The sequence below is a fragment of the Kogia breviceps genome, chromosome 12, assembly GCF_026419965.1.
Source record: "Kogia breviceps isolate mKogBre1 chromosome 12, mKogBre1 haplotype 1, whole genome shotgun sequence".
Classification (NCBI taxonomy): Eukaryota; Metazoa; Chordata; class Mammalia; order Artiodactyla; family Physeteridae; genus Kogia; species Kogia breviceps.
Genome location: NC_081321.1, coordinates 16099590 through 16122859, shown reverse-complemented (window position 1 = coordinate 16122859; position 23270 = coordinate 16099590). Strand labels below are relative to the sequence as shown.

The 23270-nt window shown below is 38.2% G+C and overlaps 1 protein-coding gene across 1 annotated transcript in view; it reads left to right on the top strand.

Annotated features, from left to right (window-relative positions):
- GYS2 (glycogen synthase 2) overlaps positions 1-23270 on the top strand; it is a 68978-nt gene that overhangs the window by 7831 nt on the left and 37877 nt on the right. The window contains exons 2-4 of the mRNA XM_067010613.1: positions 14312-14493; positions 18372-18563; positions 21235-21417. Coding sequence (XP_066866714.1) covers positions 14410-14493; positions 18372-18563; positions 21235-21417 — 459 coding nt within the window. The 5' untranslated portion in view covers positions 14312-14409. The remainder of the gene's footprint in view (positions 1-14311; positions 14494-18371; positions 18564-21234; positions 21418-23270) is intronic.

Sequence of the window (23270 nt, the reverse complement as noted above, 5' to 3'; positions counted from 1 at the left end):
ACCTCCTATAATGATAGTACACAGTAGGTGCTCCATATATATGTTAACAGAATCTTTCTGGATATGCAGGTGCAGGCTAATCAAGCCTTTGAAATCCTAAAGACCTCCAAGAAGATTGCCAAATAGTAAAGCAAATATGTGGTTTTCTAAATGTATCTGGTGACCTCTGCTGGAATATTTACCAAGGAAAACAAATATGAATTTTCATTTTTTTCTTAATTGCCCTCTCACTATTTTTTTTATTATACTCACAGTTATGGCTTATTACAGGAAAAAGATAGAGGTTAAAATCTGCCAAGAAAAGAAGAGCATAAGGCAGAGTCCAGGAAAAGTACTAAATACAGAGCTCCCATTGTCCTCTCCCCACGGAGTCTTGTATGTGTTTTTTTCCTGGGATCCGTGTACAACACAGGGAGTATTGTCTCTAGGGAAGCCCACCTGAACCTTGTGGTTCAGAGTTCTTTTTTTTTAAACCATTTTTTAAATCAAAGTATAGTTAATTTACAATGTTTTGTTAGTTTCAGGTGAATGGCAAAGTGATTCAGTTTTATATATATACATATATATATGAATATATATATTCTTCTTCAGATTCTTTTCCATTATAGGTTATTACAAGATACAGAATATAGTTCTCTGTGCTATACAATAGGCTTTTGTTGTTTATCTATTTTATAGATAGCAGCGTGCATATGTTAATCCCAAACTCCTAATATATCTCCCCTCGCTTCCATCCTGCTATCTCCTCTGGTAACCATAAGTTTGTTTTCCATGTCTGTGAGTCTATTTTTTTTTGTAAATAAGTTCATTTATATCATTTTTTAGATCCCACATATAAGTGATATCATATGATATTTGTCTTTGTCTGACTTACTTCACTTAATATTATATTCTTTAGGTCCATCCATGTTGCTGCAAATGGCATTATTTCATTCTTTTTTAGGGCTGAGTAATATTCCACTGTGTATATATCCTACATCTTCTTTATCCATTCATCTAGCAATGGACACTTAGGTTGCTTCCATGTCTTGGCTATTGTAAATAGTGTTGCTATGAACATGGGGGTGCATGTATCTTTTTTGAATTAGAGTTTTCTCAGGATATATGCCCAGGGGAGGAATTACAGAATCTTATGGTAACTCTATTTTTAGTTTTTAAAGGAACCTCCATACTGTTCTCCACAGTGGCTGCACCAATTTACATTCCCACCAACAGTGTAGGAGGGTTCCTTTTTCTCCACACCCTCTCCAGCATTTGTTATTTGTAGACTTTTTAATGATGGCCATTCTGACTGGTGTGAGGTGATACTTCATTGTAGTTTTGATTTACATTTCTCTAATAATTAGCGGCAGAACATTCTTTTCATGTGTCTGTTGGCCGTCTGTACATCTTCTTTGGAGAAATGTCTATTTAGATCTTCTGCTCATTTTCTGATTGGGTTGTTTGTTTTTTAGATATTAAGGTATATGTTACTTCTTTTTACTGAATGTTAAAATGTTGGTGTGAGTGTAAAATTAGAGCTCAGGGCCTTCTGAGAGTCTTTCTCCCATCTTGGAGAGAAACCCCACACCCCCTTCTGTCTAGATAACTGTTCTCTTTCGTCTCCCAGCTAATCAATTTGTGCTTTTAGCATAAATCTTAAAGGACAGTATTCAGGGATATAGGAAATAGAGAACATTCTCTGATTCCCTTCCAAATCTTATTGCATAAATGTCTGTCCTTCTTTGCACATATATCTGAAGGAAGCAGATTCATCCAGGTAATATGGATCGATAAACATATATCCCATGGACATCTTTCAAATGGTTCCATTATTTCACTTCTGTTGACTCAGGGAGCAGTATTGAAAAAGGGATTAACTGCTAAAAAGCAAAGAATTGGCAAAATATGTTCTCATGTCAGGAATGATAGGTTCAAGAGTTATATTCATCTACTTTGAGGGGTCATTAGGAGATAATGTGTTGTTGAGAGTGCTTGTCCTTGAGGCAAAAACCCAGGTGAGAGCCAAGAATTTCAGAAATTCAAAGTAATGAGAGTGGGAATGAGTGAAACAATCAAGAGGTGATCTGATGACACTTTAAGAAACTGTTTACTTGTCCTGTGTATGGTATGACTATATGTACACGTTTATAGCAGAAAATTTGTGGAACACAAATAAACAGAAAGATCACATAAATATTCATCTTAATCACTACAACCTAAAGAAAACCATTGTAAGAAATTTGTTTATATCTATTCCAGTCTTCTGTTTGTATATACTTCATGAGTAGAAGTGTATGTATACTTTTTTTTACAAATCGAATCAGTCATACTATTTTATTTATGACTAGTCATACTGTTTACATACTATTTATTTTTATTTAATATGTCATGAAATATTTTCATTGATCTAAGTTCATCCCCCCAAATTTTTATGTAATTAATTATTTGAACAGATAATATATGCATGTGGCACAATGTTTTAAAAATTCAAGAAAAGTAAGCTTCCTTTTTACTCCTCTTCTCTCTAATAGTAACCACTGCTATTAGGGGAAGCTTTTAGTTGACCACTATATGTCTTATAAATAGGCTGGAAGTTATTAAAGAGGTCAGTATAGTGCCAGACACTATACTAAGTCCCTTACACAAATGATCTCATCCTCACTTTAGTAAGAAATCAAAACTTATTTAAGCAATTGGCTTGAGGTTACATAGCTGATAAGTGGCAGATTGGACTTGCCCTCACAAGTGATGAACTTACAACCAAGCACGTGATACCTGGCACATACTATGAATGAATAAATTCTCACAGTGTAATTTGGATAATGTGGATCAGCTATCCTGGGGCTTGTTCAATCCTGGAAGAACCAATCTCAGGGTTGCTGAGACTAGACACTGCAAACTTCAAGCTCTATCACAACCCTGTCACCCTGTTCTCACTTCTTGTCAACATGTCCTTCTGTTTGGTTTTATTGGAATTTTTATTTGCAGGACTCACAGGGGTTATGTCAACACAAGCAAGTCATTTTGTGAAGTAGAAAGTCATTTTTGATAATTTGGGCTCCTATTTTTATTATTCTAGTACTTGAATTTTTTGATTAGCCGTTTAACTTTTTTTCCACTACTTGAATGAATGGATAATAAACTATATACTTTAATTTACAGACAAAGATAAGAATCAAATACGTCACTGAATCATGGAAGAGATTTTTAATCTACTTGATTCACATTGATTTATTAATATCAGATAATGAAATATGGTTTTCTCTATCTTGAGTCATTAAAATATGCTTAAGTAGGTAAGGCCACCTGTACAGAAAATGGCTAAAGACATAATTAAAGATTCTAACCTTTCTAACTAAAAAGTTAGAATATTTCATTAGGTTTTAGTACTAAGAAGTAACAAATAAGATTAGTTATAATAAATAGTAAAAAATTAAAATAGTAAAAGTACTAACAAGTAACAAACTATCCTATGAGAATTCTGCTCATAATTCTAACATGAAGGATATTTTGTGTGAATTTCAATTCTGCTGCTCTATGGAATAATAATGTAAACATATTTATTGTAGGCTAAAACTGTAAAGTAAGAGGTTTCAAAACATTCATTTTGTGAATGTCTTTACTCCCTTTAGGAACAATATAGAGTGTAGCTGTGTGTGTAAATAAATTAGCACATACATGCTTATATACATACAAACACATGGGAAAAAATATATAGTTATAGCATTTATTGACAGGCTGATCCTGATCATATTTCAGAACCTAATGTCTTTTGCAATTTTCTTCCCATATTTGAATACTTTTACATCCATTGAATTATTTTTTTATCAACTTGATAATATTTAAGGTAATTGTACAAATATGACTAAAATTAATTTCTACAACCTCATTAAAATGATGGTCTGATGATCATGGGTCAGTCAAAATTACATTCTTTGTATGTTATACTCAAAGACATCCTGGCATTTTCATAGGGAAATTTTTAAGAAAAGTAATTAAGGAAAGGGGAACCAAGATCAATGCCTATCATCAAAATTAGATTTGTCAATGTAGAATAAAAGAAGTAGAAATAATTTTTCTTAGTGATCTAGAAATGGGAGTCAAGAGAAAAAAGTAATACTTACTTAGGAAATCTAAAGGGATTTAGAGCTTAGAAATACATCCCAGCCAATTCTACGTGTAATGTACAATGGTCTGCAAAATTTATAAGGGGAACTGCTACTCCTGGATCACTTTGGAGGTGATGAAATAAGTACTGGTGACTGTGTGAGTCTAGGAGTTTGGCCAAGAGGACAAGGGCTAAATGTCCGGACTCATGTCATGATCAGCCTGTAAAGATTCCATTATCCCGAGGGGTGCTTACCTAAGCCCCAAATTGGAGGGTTTACTTGTGATTGCTCTGGGTTGTTTGGGTAGATATTGATCGGAGATAGTGTCCTCACTGGACCTTCCCAGAAAGACTGTGAAAGGAGCTGAGAATTCTGCCTTCCACTGGAAATTCTCTGGGAAGGCCATGAGATTTCTTTCTGCTGGTTTATTCCTATGAGAAGCTACCAAAGGCTGTGATCTACCAGCTCTGAACCTCTGAGTCCCTAACGTGCACCACTCCTAGGATTACAGTTCATTGAAAGAGGGATTCAAAAGTGCCAGAGAACTGAAGGAAGAATGCTCCGAGGCCGATCCCTATCTGTGACATCCCTGGGTGGGCTTCCTCGGTGGGAAGCCGGCCTCCCTGTGGAGGATTTACTGCTCTTTGAAGTCGCTTGGGAAGTGACCAATAAAGGTTTGTACTGCCCCTGAGGTGTTTATTTGCCAGATTGCCGAAGAATGTAGATTAGGATTTCACAGAATGCTCTGTAGTAAGAATGAATCGCCAGTGAGTGAGGAAAGTATTCAAACCGAATACGTTTAGATTACGTTTAACCTTGTCTATTTCGACAAGGTTGAAATGAAAGGCAATGAAAACTTAAACTGGTGTATGTGTTGAAGGAAGAGAAAATTGAAAATATTAGTCATGGCCAGAGAATGTGCATTTAAATTAAAATTTGAAATCCGTGTTATGACAAAACAGGAATATAGAGTTAATATTTACCTTTCTGGTCTTACGATTTTTCTCAGCAAAGAAAAGCACAATTTTGTACTTTATTTTAGGAAGAACTGTGCCTGATCAGGACCAATTAGAAACTTTAACCTCACACTCCATTAGCGATTATATGAAATATTTAACAGCATTTCTAATAATTCAAGATTAGCTTGGAATTAAAGTTTTAACTTAGAACCAGTTCAGACGGCATAATATTGAGCTCCTATTAAGAAGAATGCACGTAATTTTTTCTTCAATACTATATAAACATAGAAATTATAAAATAAGAAAGAAAATCAAATTGCCAAAACTAAAACAATTTCCTAATAAGGTATAGTATCACTTATGCTGGATTGGAGATGGCAAGGCAGAGGACTGTGACCTAAATGATTTTTATGATAAAGGTATCTGTAAAATTATTAAAAAACAATTCCTCGTGGATTGATATTGTCTAGCTTAAGAGTGTCAAGACTATTACCACTAATATTGAAGGAATATTGGTAAAGAAAAAGGAACCGTTCTGAAGGTTGAGTTCTTCAAGGTCATGAAAAACCAGGCCCAAAGATTGATGGGTAAGGCAGTGATAACTTGTGGACTTGAAAGGATCTGAAATGATAACATGTGATGTGATCTATTACATGTTCTTTTTTTGAAATTTATTTTTTTTGTCTTTATTTTTTATGACATGTTTATTTCAGTAGTCTAAAGGATCTGAAATAAACATGCATGTGATACATTACTTCTTCCTTTTAGCTAATCAGAGCCAGCAAAACCATAAAATCAGAGAAATTGTATTTAGAATCTGATTTTTACCTTATGCTCAAAGCTCCCATGTGTATGCATCCATAAAATTCATAAACTCATAAAATAAAAATTAAAAATGAATTCTTTCTATTTAGAAATGCACGGAATGAATGTCAGAGAACAAATCACAGTCTTCCTCTTTGTAGTTTAGTGAGGAAGAAGGAAAGGGGACAGAAACCTTAGGAAGTGTGAAGTATTATACCAATAGCCGTTCCTAATGTCCTTTTTTCAGTCCAAGGTTTTTAAATATGCGCAAAGCTCCTGGGAACAGAGCCATCTCTACTGCATATAAATCCCAGACCGTGACTTGAAATAGAGGTTGTTTTCTACCGAGTAGGCAGGAACTCAAGGATATATATAGCTTATTGGTGGAAAAAACTGGGGGGCACTCTTTTGCACCAAGAATCAGTTCAGAAGACCTCTGTGTGGGTTCTCCTGAGCAGAGCCCCTCTCCTTCCTTCTAGCAAACATTGCTGGGGCATTGTCTCCCGATGCTGGGCACACACCGGTGAAACTGTTTATCCCACAGGTCTTATATCCTGACTACATGCATGCAGCTCTCAGGGCCTAAAACAGTGCCTGGCGCATAGGAAATTCTCAATGGGTTTCTTTCTTTTGTATGAAGGAATGAATACATTTCTTTTTCAACCTCTTAGTTGCCTTCGATACTTATTTTCTTTCATTTCCCATGCAAGAGGAAGGGAATTTTCTTGTCAAGATGGGACCCACAGAGTGATTAACACAAATCGATATCACTTCCAACATACCTTTAATATTTATCATTGTCATATTTTTAAGAAATTTTTATACAAATGGACAATTAGTGTGTCCATCCCTGACAAGACATTGACACTACAGTTTCTTTGAAACAATTTCCTTTGAACTTTTACTTCCCTGCAGTTCATAGCAGTGATGGGAGGCATCTCTGACATCGTGACTCCAACTCCTCCTCCACTTCAGAGATGAAAAGGATGCCTACCAGGCATGAAATGATCAAGCAAATGGCAGGGCTGGGACTAGCATTTAGGTCTCCTCCGAGTCCACTTCTCTTTTTTATTACCACACAAGCATTAAAAATTAAAATGTCCAGTTTCGAAGGAAGCGCCCTGTCGGTGAAAGGACACAGGACTTTAGTCAAAAAGGTCAGGGTTTTCTAAGACTTAGAAAAAAAGCCCTTAAACTATCTGAATATCAGTTTCTTGATGATAAAATGAATGTAGTATGCTCCAGCCATCTTACAATGTTTTGTGGAAACAAGAAAATGTATTCATATCCAAGAAGACAAAAGATGTCTTAGGGGAAAAAAATTCCTTACTGCCAGAATTTTGCCCATGAACAATGGAAATGTGTAAAATATAACAAACAAGAGAGTCATAGTTAAATTATTGGGTGTTAATTCTCAGACGTCAAAATAACCTTTTCTCCTTGTTCACATTAACCTTGAAATTTATTGCTCTTATTCAATAAAGCTTCATCAAGTGTCTATGGGGTATCAGACACTGGAAAATAAGGGGCTTCGAATTTAAGAATACAGAATTCATTCCCGATCTTCCAGAATTCACGAACTTGTAGGAAGATGGACATTGAACATGCAATTGTAGTCAAATGTAATGAGTGTAAGAATGAGAACAGGTGCTCTAGGACTATAGAGGCAGACCTCATTTTATTGCTTCGCCTTATTGTACCTAGCCAATGTTGCATTTTTTCTTACAAATTGAAGGTTTGTGGCACCCCTGCATCAAACTTGGTGTCTCTGTGTCACAGTCTAATAATCCTCACAATATATCAAACTTTTTCATTATTAATGTATTTGTTATGGTGATCAGTGGTCTTTGATGTTATTACTGCAAAAAGATTACAACTCGCTGAAGGCTGAGATGATAGGCAGCCCTTTTTAGCAATAAGATATTTTTTAATTAAGGTATGTACATTGTTGTATTAGACAAATGCTATTGCACGCTTAACAGATTGTCGTATAGTGTAAACATACCTTTTATAGGCACTGGGAAACCCCCAAATTCATGATTCTCTTTATTGCACTGCTCGCTCTATTGGAGTGGTCTGGAGCACAGCCTACAATTATCTCTGAGGTCTGTCTGTAATTTGGTGGGGATCGGGGAGGTTTTTACCTAGTTGGAGGCTTGGGAAGAACCTCTGACGAAAAGACATTTGAGCTGACACCTGAAGGATGAAGAGCTGTTGGGTAGAGATGAGGAGGTGGTGATAAAGAGGGGACAGAGTTCTATGCATGGGAACTGTACATGCCAAGGTGCAGAGGTGAGGAAGTATACTCTGTTCAATGATCTGAGGGAAGCTCAGAGGCGGAAAAGGAGTGAAGCATGAGAGGAGACAAGAGAGACCAGCAAGGGCTGGACTGTGGAGTGTATGGTGAGTTAATAGCCTTAAGGAGTTACATTTCCAATCCACGAAGGGTGGGAAACCATTGAAGTTCTAGATAATGGAAAGTGTTAAGGAGTCAGATGTGGTTTCTTTAAATTTTTTTTTTTTTTTTTTTTTTTTTTTACTGAATGAAAAATTCTTTAAATTCTATAGTGCTTTACAGTTTGCAAATTTCACACACATGATTTCATATAATCCTATAATAGCTTTCCCCCCCCACCCCTACATTGCTCCTCCTCCCTTCCATCTCCCCACTGGTAACCACTAATTTGTCCTCTATGTCTGTGAGTCTGCTTCTTTTTGGTTTTATTCACTAGTTTGTTGTATTTTTTAGATTCCACACATAAGTGATATCATACAGTATTTGTCTATCCCTCTCTGACGAATTTCACTTAACATAATGCCTTCCAAGTCTATCCATGTTGCTGCAAATGGCAAACATTTCATTCTTTTTTCATGGTTGAGTAGCATTCCATCGTATATATACACCACAAAAAGCACTATTATGAGCGTGGGACAGGCTAGCAGGAAGGTAACTGTGCCGTGGTCTAAGATGGAGAGTCTTGTCCCAATATTGCAAATAAGCTTTACTTTCAACTTCTTTGCTGCAATCATCTCTTCTATACAAACTTGCCCAAATCATTGTAGATTGTGGACCAATGACCATGTTGAGGATATTTAGGGTCATTAAAGAGAGTTTAATGAATGTTGTAAAAAATAATGTATGTTAATCTAATAAATGTGAACACTTCTGAAATTTAGTCACTAAATGGATGCTTCCCTCTAAAAGTTGACTAAAAACAATTTGTTTTAGCACCAAGCCAGTGTCAACTGAAAAAAAAGATTGCACAACCTAAAAGTTGAGAACTGTGTTTTCTTCAGCAGACTTTCTGAGGACTATAGCCTCTCAGTTCACTCTGAGGGACTGTTCCAAAGAGGTAAGGCAAGAGCCAGGATATATAGCAACTTCTGCTGAAGAAAAAAATAAAAAACGTGAACATGTAGTCAGACATCAAAAGGTTACTGCTAATTACAAAGACAGACATCTCAAGTTAATGACTTTAAGTATTTTCTATGTTTGGAAAGATGCAAAAGTCTGGGCTCATTGAAATCATTCCTTTGATATGCTTCTTAACTACCTAGGGCCAGGATCCTGTTTTTCTCCATCCTGAATTCCCCTCAGGGTGTACCATTGGGGCAGGTGCAGTGGCTGATGACTTTATGCACAAAACATCCTTTGTTTACTGAAATGGCAGGTGACATTCTTTGTCCACACCAGCTTATTACCTGACATAATATTTCTCCATGCTCCCTCCCTGGGTTACATGGTACAAAAGGCACATAGAATAACTCAGAAAACTACAGTCCAAAAGATGTGGTAGAAACTGATTAGGATCAAGTCCACTACTGCAATCTGAGGCAGGAGTTCTAAAGGTGGAGACCTTGATGAAAGTGAACTTCCTGGAATTTGCAAACCTTCCAAAATGGTATGTGAAAATTGTGTGCTCATACATGTACGTGCTTTGTCAGAGAAAAGGACTGGATGATTTCATCAGATTTCCAAAGGCCCCTATGATTGATGTGAGAACCACGGCTCTGAAGTTCCCTTCACCTTGGGTTCCTTTTTATTAACCCAGAATGTTTAGAGCCCAAATAAAAAAGCTATTTCCGCTAAGTGCTGTTTTCCAAATGGCCTTTCTCTAGAGCAGAGTAGAAAGGATTCCACCCTCCCCAAGACTTAAAGATGCTTATCTTCATGCAATTCCGCTCACTTTCTTCCTCTGCCCCTCCCACCACCATTTTCAAAGATTCATCAGTATGTTGTTCCATAGAGTTACAGTCGGCCATCCATATCCACCGTTCCACACCTGCGGACTCAACCAACTCTGGATGAAAAATTGTTGAAATTGGGCTTCCCTGGTGGCGCAGTGGTTGAGAGTCCGCCTGCCGATGCGGGGGACGCGGGTTCGTGCCCCGGTCCGGGAGGATCCCACGTGCCGCGGAGCGGCTGGGCCCGTGAGCCATGGCCGCTGAGCCTTATCACACACATACCTTCAAGATGAGCACTGGTCTCTCCACTTCCCTTTCATCCAGCTTGCCCTGACTAAGCCCTTCCTGTATAAAATATTCAGAGCTGCCGTTGTGGGTGTAATCGGGGCAGGGGGGCGAGCTTGTGGGCATCCTTTTAGTGTATCATCTCCCACTGCCCTGGACTGCGGCTGCTTTGATTGGAACCACAGACCCAGCTGACTGCTAGGCACACAAACATTTGGTGGCAGTCGTCACCAGTAGCATTTAATCTCTTTCCTACCAAGACCTGCTGCCTCAGAGAATGATGTCTAACTGTGCAATGACTATCCCTGCTTCTGTAACTATGTCTTGGGACAGGAGGGTCAGATTAGTAGCTATGCACTCTGAAATCATAGACTTCTAAATTCTCTGACTTTTAACCATTTAAAAATAGTGAAGAGTCTATATATATATATACTTATATTTATATATTATAACATATATCTCCTTTTTTTTGGCTGGTGCCCACCTTCCATACTGCCTTGGAATTCTGCTTTTAACAATATCAGCAGTGTTTCTAGATAAAAACTTGAGGTTTTAGCTACTTCATTGACATATATGCTATGATAGCTCATCTTTTCTTTCTGATGAAAGGCTTGATACTTTGCCCTCACACTAAAGACAGCTTCTATGTTGTTTCAGGAAAGTATAGATCAATAAAAGACAAAGTACATGTTTGAAAGTGAAGGGTAAGTCCAAATTCAATGACCTACGCTGTGGTAAAACAATAATTCATTAAAAAATATGTGTTGGTGAACCTTTGGTTTGTACTCCAGATCTGAAAACAGGAGTGACCCTGTTTCTCAGCTATCATACTCATCTTTAATGAGCATGCCGAGAGAGGAGTTTGGGGTATAAGGTGGTAAATAGAGTGAAAATTAAGGACAGTCGTTGGCATATAAATCTGGGAAGGACAGAGAGGGCCTGAAATGGAGCTTGAACATGTGAAATAGCAGTAAGAGGACCTCCCCACAGAAAGACTGTATGGGGAGAAGCCTGGGGTTGTGGGGGGGAAGATTTATTTACAATCAAGCCTCAACCAATATGGGATGAAATTTTAAAAAATTTTATGTTTTTATTCCTAATAGACTGAAAGAACATAGCCATAGTATTTGTAAACACTCTAAGGCTATTTGGGGACTATTTTTCTCAAGGTTGAAGGCCTCAAATGGGAAAAAGAAGCAGCAAATTAATTGTGTTTATCTTTGCATTTCAATTCTCAAATCTAACCATTTATTTTTTTTGAAATAAATAATTTCTCTTCTCCCTTACATCCTTTAGCAAATCAAAATGTGTTTGCATTAACCCGAGTGTATTTTAATTTGCAACACATAATCTAACAAACAAGGATGTTCGAAGGTCTCTGGGCAAGGTACACAGTTGCAAATAAAAGAGTTTTCAAGACTAGAAATGTGAATAAGACGTTTAATGAGTGTATGCCATCAGAACCCGATAACATAGTCCCCTGGATAATATAAAGATGAAGGAAAATAGTCTACAAAGAGGAGGAATTATTTGGAGATTTTCAATTTTTATTGACAGTGCGCTTGAATAAAGCTTATATAAATATATATACTTATTTTATATATGTTGCTAAGATGTGACTCCAAGACTTTAGAGAAAAGTTCTTCCTTTTAGCTGCTCTTGCAAACTATTTCTCTAATTTTTTTTCCTCAACAAGTGTTTTTATTTTTTTTTTTATTTTTATTTTTATTTTTTTTTATTTATTTATTTATTTATTTATTTTTTTTTGCGGTATGCGGGCCTCTCACTGTTGTGGCCTCTCCCATCGCGGAGCACAGGCTCCGGACGCGCAGGCTCAGCGGCCATGGCTCACGGGCCCAGCTGCTCCGCGGCACGTGGGATCTTCCCGGACCAGGGCACGAACCCGTGTCCCCTGCATCGGCAGGCGGATTCTCAACCACTGCGCCACCAGGGAAGCCCCTCAACAAGTGTTTTTGATGGTTCCTAAATTTTTCTGGAAGTTGGGGAAATATTTAGGCATCCTTGATGTTGGCATCAATTTATGTAGACTCAGATTTGTGGTTGAATGGTTAAGTGAATCCACCTGAGCTGAGATTGATAGTGTCCTTATTATCAGATTCTGCTCAAGTGACAGTTTAAATTTCTTGTAGGTATGGTCAAAAAGTTTTTTCTTAAAGATCAAGTTTCTAAGGACAATTAAATTTATGTAGGCTTATACGAAAATTACATGTAATATTTACATTTTGGGAGTTACATTAGCTCTTTTCTTTTATAAATTAATGAACCCGGTTGTATCATGTAATAGTATTAACATTTGCCTTTTGTGTCTCACCTCTCAAAAGGCAATTTGCCAAAATGTGTATCTTGAGTGATTCAGACTTTAAAAAAAATATGCAAATGGCAATTCTACCTTTTGGCTCTCAGTTATGACTATCAGTAAGATTTATTATTTAAGGTCTAATTCATTGAAATAAGAAATTTGAGAGATGCAGTAGCTATCAAACCCTACATCCTGAAGATTTGAAACACCTTACGAAAAACCATGATGAAAAATAAGACTTTTTCTTCTTAATATACAAGTAACAAAATTGTCCTTGGAAGTGGGGTTGATGATTGGTGCCAGAATCTGTATTGGCTTGGGAATTTTATACAGGATTTCTTGAGTCTTTCCTTTGCCCGTGGTTTGTGGACAAAGTATCGCTCAAGAAATTGATTCACATTATTTTCATATTCTCATACGAGGTGATTGCTTTGAGCTGGCACGGGAAACAGCCTGTCCAGTTTACTGAAGGTCTTTTTCTCCTTGGTCCTCTCTATTCCTCCTACCTGTTTACTGAACCCCTCCTTCTGAATGCCTAGGACTCTCTGCTTGTACCCTCTGCTCCCAAAATACAGCCTTGGCTCTGACTGTTCTTTCTGCCTAAAAAATTCTTCCCCATGATATCCACTTGCCTGATTTCCTTACCCTTTTAAGTACTTACTCCAAATATCACCTTTTCGATGAGGCCTAATTTTCAATACTGCTGCTCCAACCCTCCCTTCCTCCCCAAGTGATGTACTGTTTTAGCCCCCTTGAACAGGTGAGCTAATTGAGCCTTAGACAGGTTACGTGAGTTAACTAGTTCAATTTAAGTTGGTTACAATTTTTCACCACCATAATTCTTTAATAAATATCCTTATACACACATCTTCTTATTTTTCCCCCAGGACAGTTTTCCAGATGTAACCATGCTGGGTATAACAGTATGCATATTTTCCAAGAGTATACATATATTTTTGGCTTTGTGTTTTAATAGTGGTAGCAGCAATGCCAGAGAGGCAAAATGAAATACCATATGAAAACTTGTATTTGTGTCATTGGGTTTGACATGAGGATTGGGCCAAGCATCCCCCCTCAAAATCCATCAGCTTCTCCTTTTCAAAAGGTACTTGCTTGGTCCCTAGAAGGGAAGAGGCTTTTTATCCTGGGAGACTTATAATTTGAGCAATGGCTGTTACTTGGCCATATTTGATCCCCTTGGACCACTGTTGGAGAAGGGGTAAAGGCGGTTCCTACTGCTGAGGGCATGTGTCATGACAATAGCTGTTTGTCTCACCTTTGACACTTCCATGTGGATAGAGGTTTAAGCCAAGTACTGCTTTATTCCAATTGTCTCTTCAGATTTCCTTGAAATATTTGTACTTCTCTGCTGCTGCCAACCTGCTGCTTTCTGACAAGCACCCAGCATGAAACTGAACAAAATAGTAACTCTTTGATAGTGTCCCTCAAAAAATTTCTTTTAGAAAGTTAAATAAACCCTTGTGCTTGATGGATCCCAAATGCTAACTTAAAAATGAGTACTAGCCCAATATTGTATATCAACTATGCTTCAATAAAAAAATGTTAGCTTAAGTAACATAGAAAAAAATGAAGACTCATGTCCATCCCTTCATCACTGAAAATGAACTACTAACCTGAATGATAATGGGACCTTTTCTTTTCAACAGTTGGTGGCATCTATACTGTGATTCAGACAAAGGCCAAAACAACAGCAGATGAATGGGGAGACAATTACTTTCTGCTTGGTCCATATTTTGAGCATAATATGAAGACTCAGGTGGAACAATGTGAACCTGTAAATGCTGCTGTGAGAAGAGCAGTGGACGCGATGAACAAACATGGATGCCAGGTAAAGGATACTGTCCGACACTTCATTAAGCAAGCCTTAGTAAACTGTTGTGGGAAAACACCACAATTTACATGAACTCACAAGAAAAGACCACTCATCTTCTTAGGGGAAAGGAGTCGGTTTAGAGAAAGATGATGAGCTTGATTTTAAATAGGTTACATTTGAGGCACTTTGTGAAAACCATAATATATCCATCTAGAAGTATACTAGATTGGGAACTCAGCAGAGGGTATAGAATAGAGATGTTTGGGGAAAAGTGATTTGTGCCTAAGTTGTGGTTGACATTATGGGTGTTGATAACATTTTTCAGTGGAAGATCATAGACTAAGAGCAAAGGTTTTGAGCCAAATCTTGGGCAATGTGAACATGTTAGAATATCTACACAAAAAGAAGTCAGAGACCGCAAAAGTAGAAGTTCGGCTGGTGATTAGAACCAAGGATGTCCAAGCGTTAATCCTCAGAACCTGTGAATATGTTACCTTATAAAGCAGAAGGACTTTGTAGTTGTGACTATGTTAAGGTTCTTGAGATGGGGAGATTATCCTGGATTATCTGGGTGGGTCCAATGTAATTACAAGGGTCCTTATACGAAGGAAGAAGTAGAATTAGAATCAGAGATGAGATGTGACAATGGAAGCAGAAATTGGAGTTATGATAGCTTTGAGACGGAGGAAGGAAGGGGCTACAAGCCAAGGAATGCCGGTGGCCTATAGAAGTTGGGAAGGGCTAGAGAACAGGCTCTCCCCTAGGAACTGCAAGTGGAATGCAACTCTGCTGACATGTAGGTTTTAACCCATAAGACCCATTTCAGAGGACTTGCTCTGTCAGATAACAGATTTGCGTTGTTTTAAACTACTAGGAAGGCAGTAGTTTGTTGCCATCACAACAGGAATAGAGATGTCAAGACAAAGAAGGAGAGAGTTTCAAGTACAGAGGAGGGACTGAATCAACAAAGGATTGAACCAGGGTCAGCTTGGTTTAGCAATATTCAGGCCATTTGTGGTCAGCTTGCTAACTACAGCTTCGGGGGAAAAGGAGGGTTAAATCAGATTGCAGTAGCTTGAGGAATGAATGAGTGGTGAGATAAAGGTTACAGAAATGTGGCTATGAGATTTTTCTCTGAAGAGGAAAGATAATTAAGTTGTTTCAGAGTGACATGGTTTTGAGAATTGGTATTTTCTTAAATATGAGTGAGCACATTTATATGACAAAAGGAAATATCTAGGGGGGGCAGAGAGAAACTGAAAGTTCAGGAGGAATGGATGATTGAAGAGAGTAAGGTCACTGAGGACAGGAGAGGAAACGAGATCCAAAGCACTGCTAAAAGGATGTTTTTCACTCCTCTCACTCAAACTGGAAACAAAGGTTGAATGCAAACAGGGATAAACTGATGAAGAATTGAGGATGGTCTCACTCAGTGTTTCTGATGATCTTAAGAGCTAAAGGTCATCTTCTGAGAGTCAGGAGGCAAGTGTTAAAATAAGAGAATATGACAGAAAACGTTCAGAAAGTGTTCAAGGAATAGGGAAAAGAATTTCTGGACATTTTTAAGGTACAGTCGTGACTTTTTAATGGCACAAATATACACGACTGTGACTTTCTCCAGCAGCTAGAGTGAAAGTGAAGGAAGTAAAACAGTTGGAGATTTGGTGTTGTTTAATTTCAGCAGTTGTGCAACGGGGCAAGGTGGCACAAGTCTTACTGTATGATTGACTGACTTAATTGTTGAGTTGATGAATTGTTAGGTCTGAAATGGATAGGAAAGGAAGGATGAAAGGAGAAAGATGGGGATGATGTAGGAGAAAATGGAAGGTTCCAGAAACTGAACGTCTTGAAGGGAGGCATACACTGGGAGAAATATAGTGAGAGAAGTAGAAGTATGGTAGTTGTGGTCAAGGGATACAATGCTAAGGCTGAACATTTCAGAAGAGGGACAGTTTGGATTTTGACAAGGATAAGATTGCCACGAAGTTCTTTGAAGTCAGCAACATCAAACAGCTATGCTGTAAGTGTGTAGGATACAATCCTGGATTTTAAAGTTGCCCAGAACAAGGTAGAAAAGTAACCAAGAGATTTGTAGAACAAGGAAAGTAACATATTTGCATAACGAAAATTTCAGAGATGTCTTTATATACGAATAACGAATAAGGTTTTATAAGTATCAGTGTAATTTAAAAAATCCTAACTTTCCTTCCTACTCACCCCAGGAATATAGTTTCTGGGGGTGAAGAAATGAGAAGTTCTTACTGAGATGTCCATGTGAGTGGTGATGTCTAGGAGATATAAACAAGGTTTAAGGTGCAGAATATTTAGTTTAAAAGGGAACTTGAGGTCCCAGAGGGCATCATGGAGAGAGTAAGTGTCACCATGAGAGTAACATCAAGAATTAGGAGAGTAGGGAAGGTTGCATGTTGTACTGTTGGGATGAAATGAGTGAGATGTTAGAAGGGGTTCGCATCTGAAACACTTGCAAAAGAAGAGGGAGGTGAAAGCCGTGGTGGAACTGACTGGTCTCAAGATTCTAAATGGATTTCTGATGTAAGGATGTTTCCATGTCAGGGCTGAGAATGCACTGTAAGTCAAGACAAGCTAGCTTACATTCTCTGTTCAGCACTTCACTTTGTCTTAGCTCACTGTATCATATGTCACATATTAGGCAGCCAGTAGCTATTTGTTAACTGAATACATAAATCAATGAGTGTCCCAAAGAGAAAACTATTGAAAGGTTGTTTGGGGCTCAGGAAAACTCAATCTGAAAGAGTGATAAATACTGAATTACAGTGGAAGCTACTGACACATAATGAGGGTCTTTCAATGTTGACTGAGGCATGGATGGGAAAGAGACATCACTATACATTCCTGAGTCCCAAGCAAGGGACTGATGATCAAAGAGGCTTTCACACTCTGTAAAATTCAGCCTTGGGTGGAGTCATAATGTCAATGTAAGCAGTGTAGACACATTCAGTTTACTAGAGGGGTCTGGATACCCAATGAGAGAAGCTCTTAGCTTCTGCCAACTTCAAAAAGGGTTTGAAGTGATTTATGGAATTGCCTTGCATGTAATAGGAGAATAAACATAAAATAAAGAGCATGAGTAAATTACTATAGAAAGATAGAGACCAAAGGGGAAGTTAAAACTTGGATACACACGTGACAAATAATTACAATTGGAAAAAATTTGAAATAGCTACTGCATTAAAACTTGCACAAGGTAAAACATTTAGGAACAAAAGAATCAATTTGATGAATGTAATAGAATTAGACCCTGAGCTGCTAGATTAAAGAGAAAATGCATCTTGGGCAATACATTTAGCTATGACCTCTGGCAGCAGCCATATTGGGAAACACTTGGTGTCACATTTGCTTCGATAGGAGGAATAAGGGAAATTATACACTTTTGTCCAGAGAAACAACATTTTTTTCTGGCAGGAAATATTGTAAGTCCTGTTGCGTAAAGGAAAATAAGTGACATGGTAGACATATCCAACTACAGGTTGTTAAAGATACAGAGCAGTTCACCTTATGACTCTATCATAAAAACATACACCATAATATTAAATCCTAAAACTATGGGCTCAGGCTCACAGGAGGATAATGAGGGACAGAAGAACAGAGATTACATGATCTAAATACTTCATTTTAAAATAACCAAATTTAATGAAGAGCAGGAAGTTGGAGATTCTAGATGAATGGGTGGCAGTCCATTCCCTCTTCGGGCTCAAACATCGGATGCTCTGTGTTACCACTAGGGTTTCCTGTATGGCTTGTGTAATCTGCCTTTGAGTTCTAAATACAGTTTATAGCTTCTAAACCCAAATCCATTGTTATCCCTTGCATTGCCTAATATTACTCCATGGCTGTGTGTTCTCTTATGGCAGGTGTACTTTGGAAGATGGCTGATAGAAGGGAGTCCTTACGTGGTGCTCTTTGACATAGGCTATTCGGCTTGGAACCTGGACAAGTGGAAAGGTGACCTCTGGGAAGCATGCAATGTTGGTATCCCTTATCACGACCAGGAAGCCAATGAAATGCTGATATTTGGATCGTTAACTGCCTGGTTCCTGAAAGAGGTACTGTTTACCGTAGAGTCGTACAACAGAGGAGAAGCACAGTTGCTCTCTGTGCCCAGCAACGATCCTCTAAACTTTAAGCCAATTTTGAGATGATGCTATTATTAATTGTCCTAAATCATTTCAAAGGAATCTGAGAAAACACTTAACCTTCCCGTAACTAAATACCAGCTTTTGGAACAGGGTGATAATAATGCTTATTAATATTTACCTCATGTCAGGTTCACCTAGAATGATGTGGATAAAACATCCAATTATATTCCCTGTTACATAGATAATATTCAACATATATGCAAGAAAAAACAGTATACATCATGCACTATGTACTTGAGTTCTAGGATCATGGGAGTAGAAAATGGCCTGAAATCTTTGATTTTGTTTATGTGTGAGTGCTTGTGTGTGACTTCAGTGGCTCTTAGATCTTTTAATCATTTGCTAAAGGCTGAAGTGATCTCAGCAGTTGCTAAGGAGTCCAGAGCAGTGAAATAGTCCATAGATGTTAAAAAAAAAAAAAAAAACCAAGAGCATTGGAAATCAGTCCTTGTTAAATGAGCCAAGACTGTACTCAATTCCTGAAAGCATGGCGGTAGGATTTCTTCATATTCCTTTCATTACCTCAAGATGATTATGCCTCACTTAAAAATCGGAGAATGAAGAGCATCCCTAGCAGAGTGGGACTTTGGTCTAAGGACAAATCACAGAACTGTATGTTGGGAGTGTGTCCCCTTGACCAGTACAACTTCTTTCTGATGAAGTCAGTCCAACAGCCATAAAGGGCTGCTTTGAGGTGAAGGGGAAGTTAAGGGGTGGTCCGATTGCTTTGTCTTGGTGACACCATAGGAGAAGAAGAGTGGGGCTGCTGACAGTATCTGGCCTAATGACAGAGAGATGCAAGCTTGTTTAGCATCAGTTGCTGAAACCAACTCTTCCTCTGCCACCTGCTCCAGGGCTGAGGCCAGCCTCCACGAGCACCCACACATGCGTGCATGTCAAGCCTTCCAGGTGATTCTGTTGTACCCTAGGTATGAGAACTGCTGTCTTAGTTTAACTCTCCAGACTTCCCAATTCTCTGGGCAGACTCCTTGAGCACAGGTGTTTTTCATTATCGATGCTACTCCCCCACTAGGGAAACAGTCATTAAGGGGAGTGGAATATAAATATTAATTTTTTGTAAGGGTGAAACAGAGTAACATTTTTTATTGAAGTGCAGTTGATTTAAATATTGTGTTAGTTTCAGGTGTACAGCAAAGTGATTCAGTTACATATATATATATTTTTTTCCATTATAGGTTATTATATGATACTAATATAGTTCCCTGTGCTACACAGTAAATCCTTGTTGTTTATGCATTTTATATATGGTAGTGTGTATCTGTTAATTCCATACTCCTAATTTATCCCTCCTTCCAACACTTTGGTTAGCATAAGTTTGTTTTCTATGTCTATGAGTCTTTTTCTGTTTTGTAAATAAATTCATTTGTATTATTTCTCAGATTCCACTATAAGTGATATATAATATTTGTCTTTCTCTCTTTGACTTACTTCACTTAGTATGATATTCTCTAGGTCCATCCATGTTGCTGCAAATGGAAATATTTCATTCTTTTTTTATAACTGAGTAATATTCCATTGTATATGTATACCACATCTTCTTTATCCATTCCTCTGTCGATGGACGTTTAGATTGCTTCCATGTCTTGGCTACTGTAAATAGTGCTGCAATGAACATTGGGGTGCGTGTATCTTTTTGAATTATGGTTTTCTCTGGATATATGCCCAGGAGTGGGATTGCTGGATCATATAGTAGCTATATTTTTAGTGAAACAAAATAACTTTAACGTTAAGAAACTGGTGCCCTGCCTAGTGTTAGAATTAGACCTGGAATTATACCTGGGTCCTCAGTGTGTTATTAAATTTCTATTTGATTCTAAGCAAGTTATTAATCTCTTTCCCTAGTTCCAAATTCTTAAAATAATAATATATCATTTAAAATGTTTTTGGCTTCAAGGAACAGAAAGTCCAAATGAGACTGGCTTAAAACATGAAGTCATTTATTATTAAAAAGAGGCTTGTAAGTGGGTGGCCCCAACTAATTCAGCAGCTCAGTGAATCTTCAAGGATAATATTGCTATTATTCATTCATCCATTTAATGAATATTTATTGAGTGCCTACTGTGCATTTATTCAGGAGTCCCCTCTGTGGATACAAACATAAATTTGATCCATATTGGGCTTCCCTGGTGGTGCAGTGGTTGAGAATCCGCCTGCCGATGCAGGGGACACGGGTTCGTGCCCCGGTGCAGGAAGATCCCACATGCCGCGGAGCGGCTGGGCCGGTGAGCCATGGCTGCTGAGCCTGCGTGTCCGGAGCCCATGCTCCGCAACGGGAGAGGCCCAAGTACCATAAAAAAAAAAAAAAAAAAAAAAAAAAAAAAAAAAAAGATTGATCCATATTGAAAGAGAGGATTATGCCATAAACATATATGGGGCTTCATGAACATGCAGGTAAATTCTATAAAACCGTTATATTTGCTAAATCTGCCTGCTTTATCTTTAGATCCCTTTAAATTGTGCTAAAATTTACAGGCATGATAACTTTCCTTATGCTGTGGGCCATGAGCAAGATCAAGCTACACCACCAACTTTTCTAAAAGCTTCTTTTCTGGTGTAGGTGACAGATCATGCCGATGGGAAACACGTCATTGTCCAGTTCCATGAATGGCAGGCTGGGACTGGACTGATTCTTTCTCGAGCTCGGAAACTTCCGATCGCTACAGTCTTTACCACTCACGCCACACTGCTTGGGAGGTATCTCTGTGCGGCAAACATCGATTTCTACAACCATCTTGATAAGGTAATTAGTCCTTCCACCTTCCCCCCTCACCACCTTTCTTTCTGATCCTTGAAGCTGAAGGATGGGAAATATTGACCTTCCTCTTTCATCTGTCATCCAGGTGGCAGAAATGCCCTTTTAACCAATCAATATTCTTGACAAAGCCTTCCCTGTGGTGACTGAGAGCTCATATAGTTTAACTGTGTTCAGAGTACAGTAGAGTGTAGCAGGGAGAGGCCAGATGGCTGTCCACTTTGGAGCAATAGACCCAAGATCCAAAGGGATCTGGTGGGAGTCAGACACTGAGGATGTGAGGTCGGGCTGCTGTCTACTCTGAAGCTTGGGAAATGCTGTGAGGACCCTGGATCCGCACGCGGATCTAAGTGGCAGGTGCATGGCAGGGAATCTAGCCATCAACTTGTACTGTGAGCCTTACTTCTTCCACCCTTCAAGTGAGCAAAGGTCAGATTTCTGCTGTGACTCTGTTATAGGTGGAGCTTTGTGGGGGTCTAGTAAAACAGAGTTATCAAAGACAGGGATGTGGGTCTTCCTTGGTGGCGCCGTGGTTAAGAATCTGCCTGCCAATGCAGGCGGCACAGGTTCGAGCCCTGGTCTGGGAAGATCCCACATGCCGCGGAGCAACTAAGCCCATGCGCCACAACTACTGAGCCTGCGTGCTACAACTACTGAAGCCTGCTGGCCTAGAGCCCGTGCCCCGCAACAAGCGAAGCCACCGCAATAAGTCCGCACACCGCAACAAAGTGTACCCCCGCTTGCCGCAACTAGAGAAAGCCCGCGCGCAGCAACAAAGACCCAACACAGCCAAAAATAAATAAACAAATTAATTAAAAAAAATTTTTTTTAAAAGAAAATAAAAGAGTAAAATGAAACAAAATAAATTCGGAGAGTATTAAGATGAAATTAGTACAAGATAATGAAAAAAGATGAATGAAAGGATCTACGAGTAAGAAATATATCTCTCAAGAAAAGAAAAAACAGGGATGTGGATCCTTGGTGACTAAACAGTTGGGTTTGCTTGTCTTAGAAGACTGCCTTATTCTATGACCCAAAGTCATTCAGTTTTGACTTCTTTCTTCTATTTTCCATCAGTTCAATCAGATTAATAAAAATATGTTTCTCACATCATCCTGTCAGTCAGTAATAGTGATCAAGCATTTGAGTACCATAAAGTCAGGAGTTTTGCAGATTTGTTATCTATGTTGCCAATTATGTCAATTTAGTATTTTAGAGTTCTAAGGAACATTAGGAAGTTGGAAAGTTGATTTCTAAAGACTTCCCCAGTTTAAGAAAGTTCTAGAATTCTATGAAACAGAATGTATGCTTCTGTGAGTGTGTGTATGTGTGTGTGTGTGTTTGTAACATATGAATAATACTACTCAGATAATGAGAGCAGAAAATTATACTACCATCTCAGAGACATTTTGAGCGCAGGAAAGTTCTTTCAGACAAACTTTAACATTTGCAAAGCAATGAATGGTCCTAAGAAGAGCTTGCCTATAAAAAGGTCAGCTGAACCTGAAGGTCAAATTGTAAACATTAGATGTATATTTAAAATAAAGTCACCAAGGAATTCAAAAAGTCAGGAGATCAGGGAGATTTCTTAATGGTAGACTAATAAGGGCAAACCAGTGATCTGTGATAAAGATCTTTCCAACCAGTGATCTGTGATAAACTCAACCACCAAGTTTCCTGGAGAAGAGCAGACTTTGATTTTTGTGAAAGAGAAAATATTACAGAGGCATATCAAATATTTCAGGCATATCAAATATTTCACAACAGAATACTTAAGAGCATTGTACAATTAATAAAAACAACTAATAATATTCATCAGATTTTATTCATCATTTTTAAGG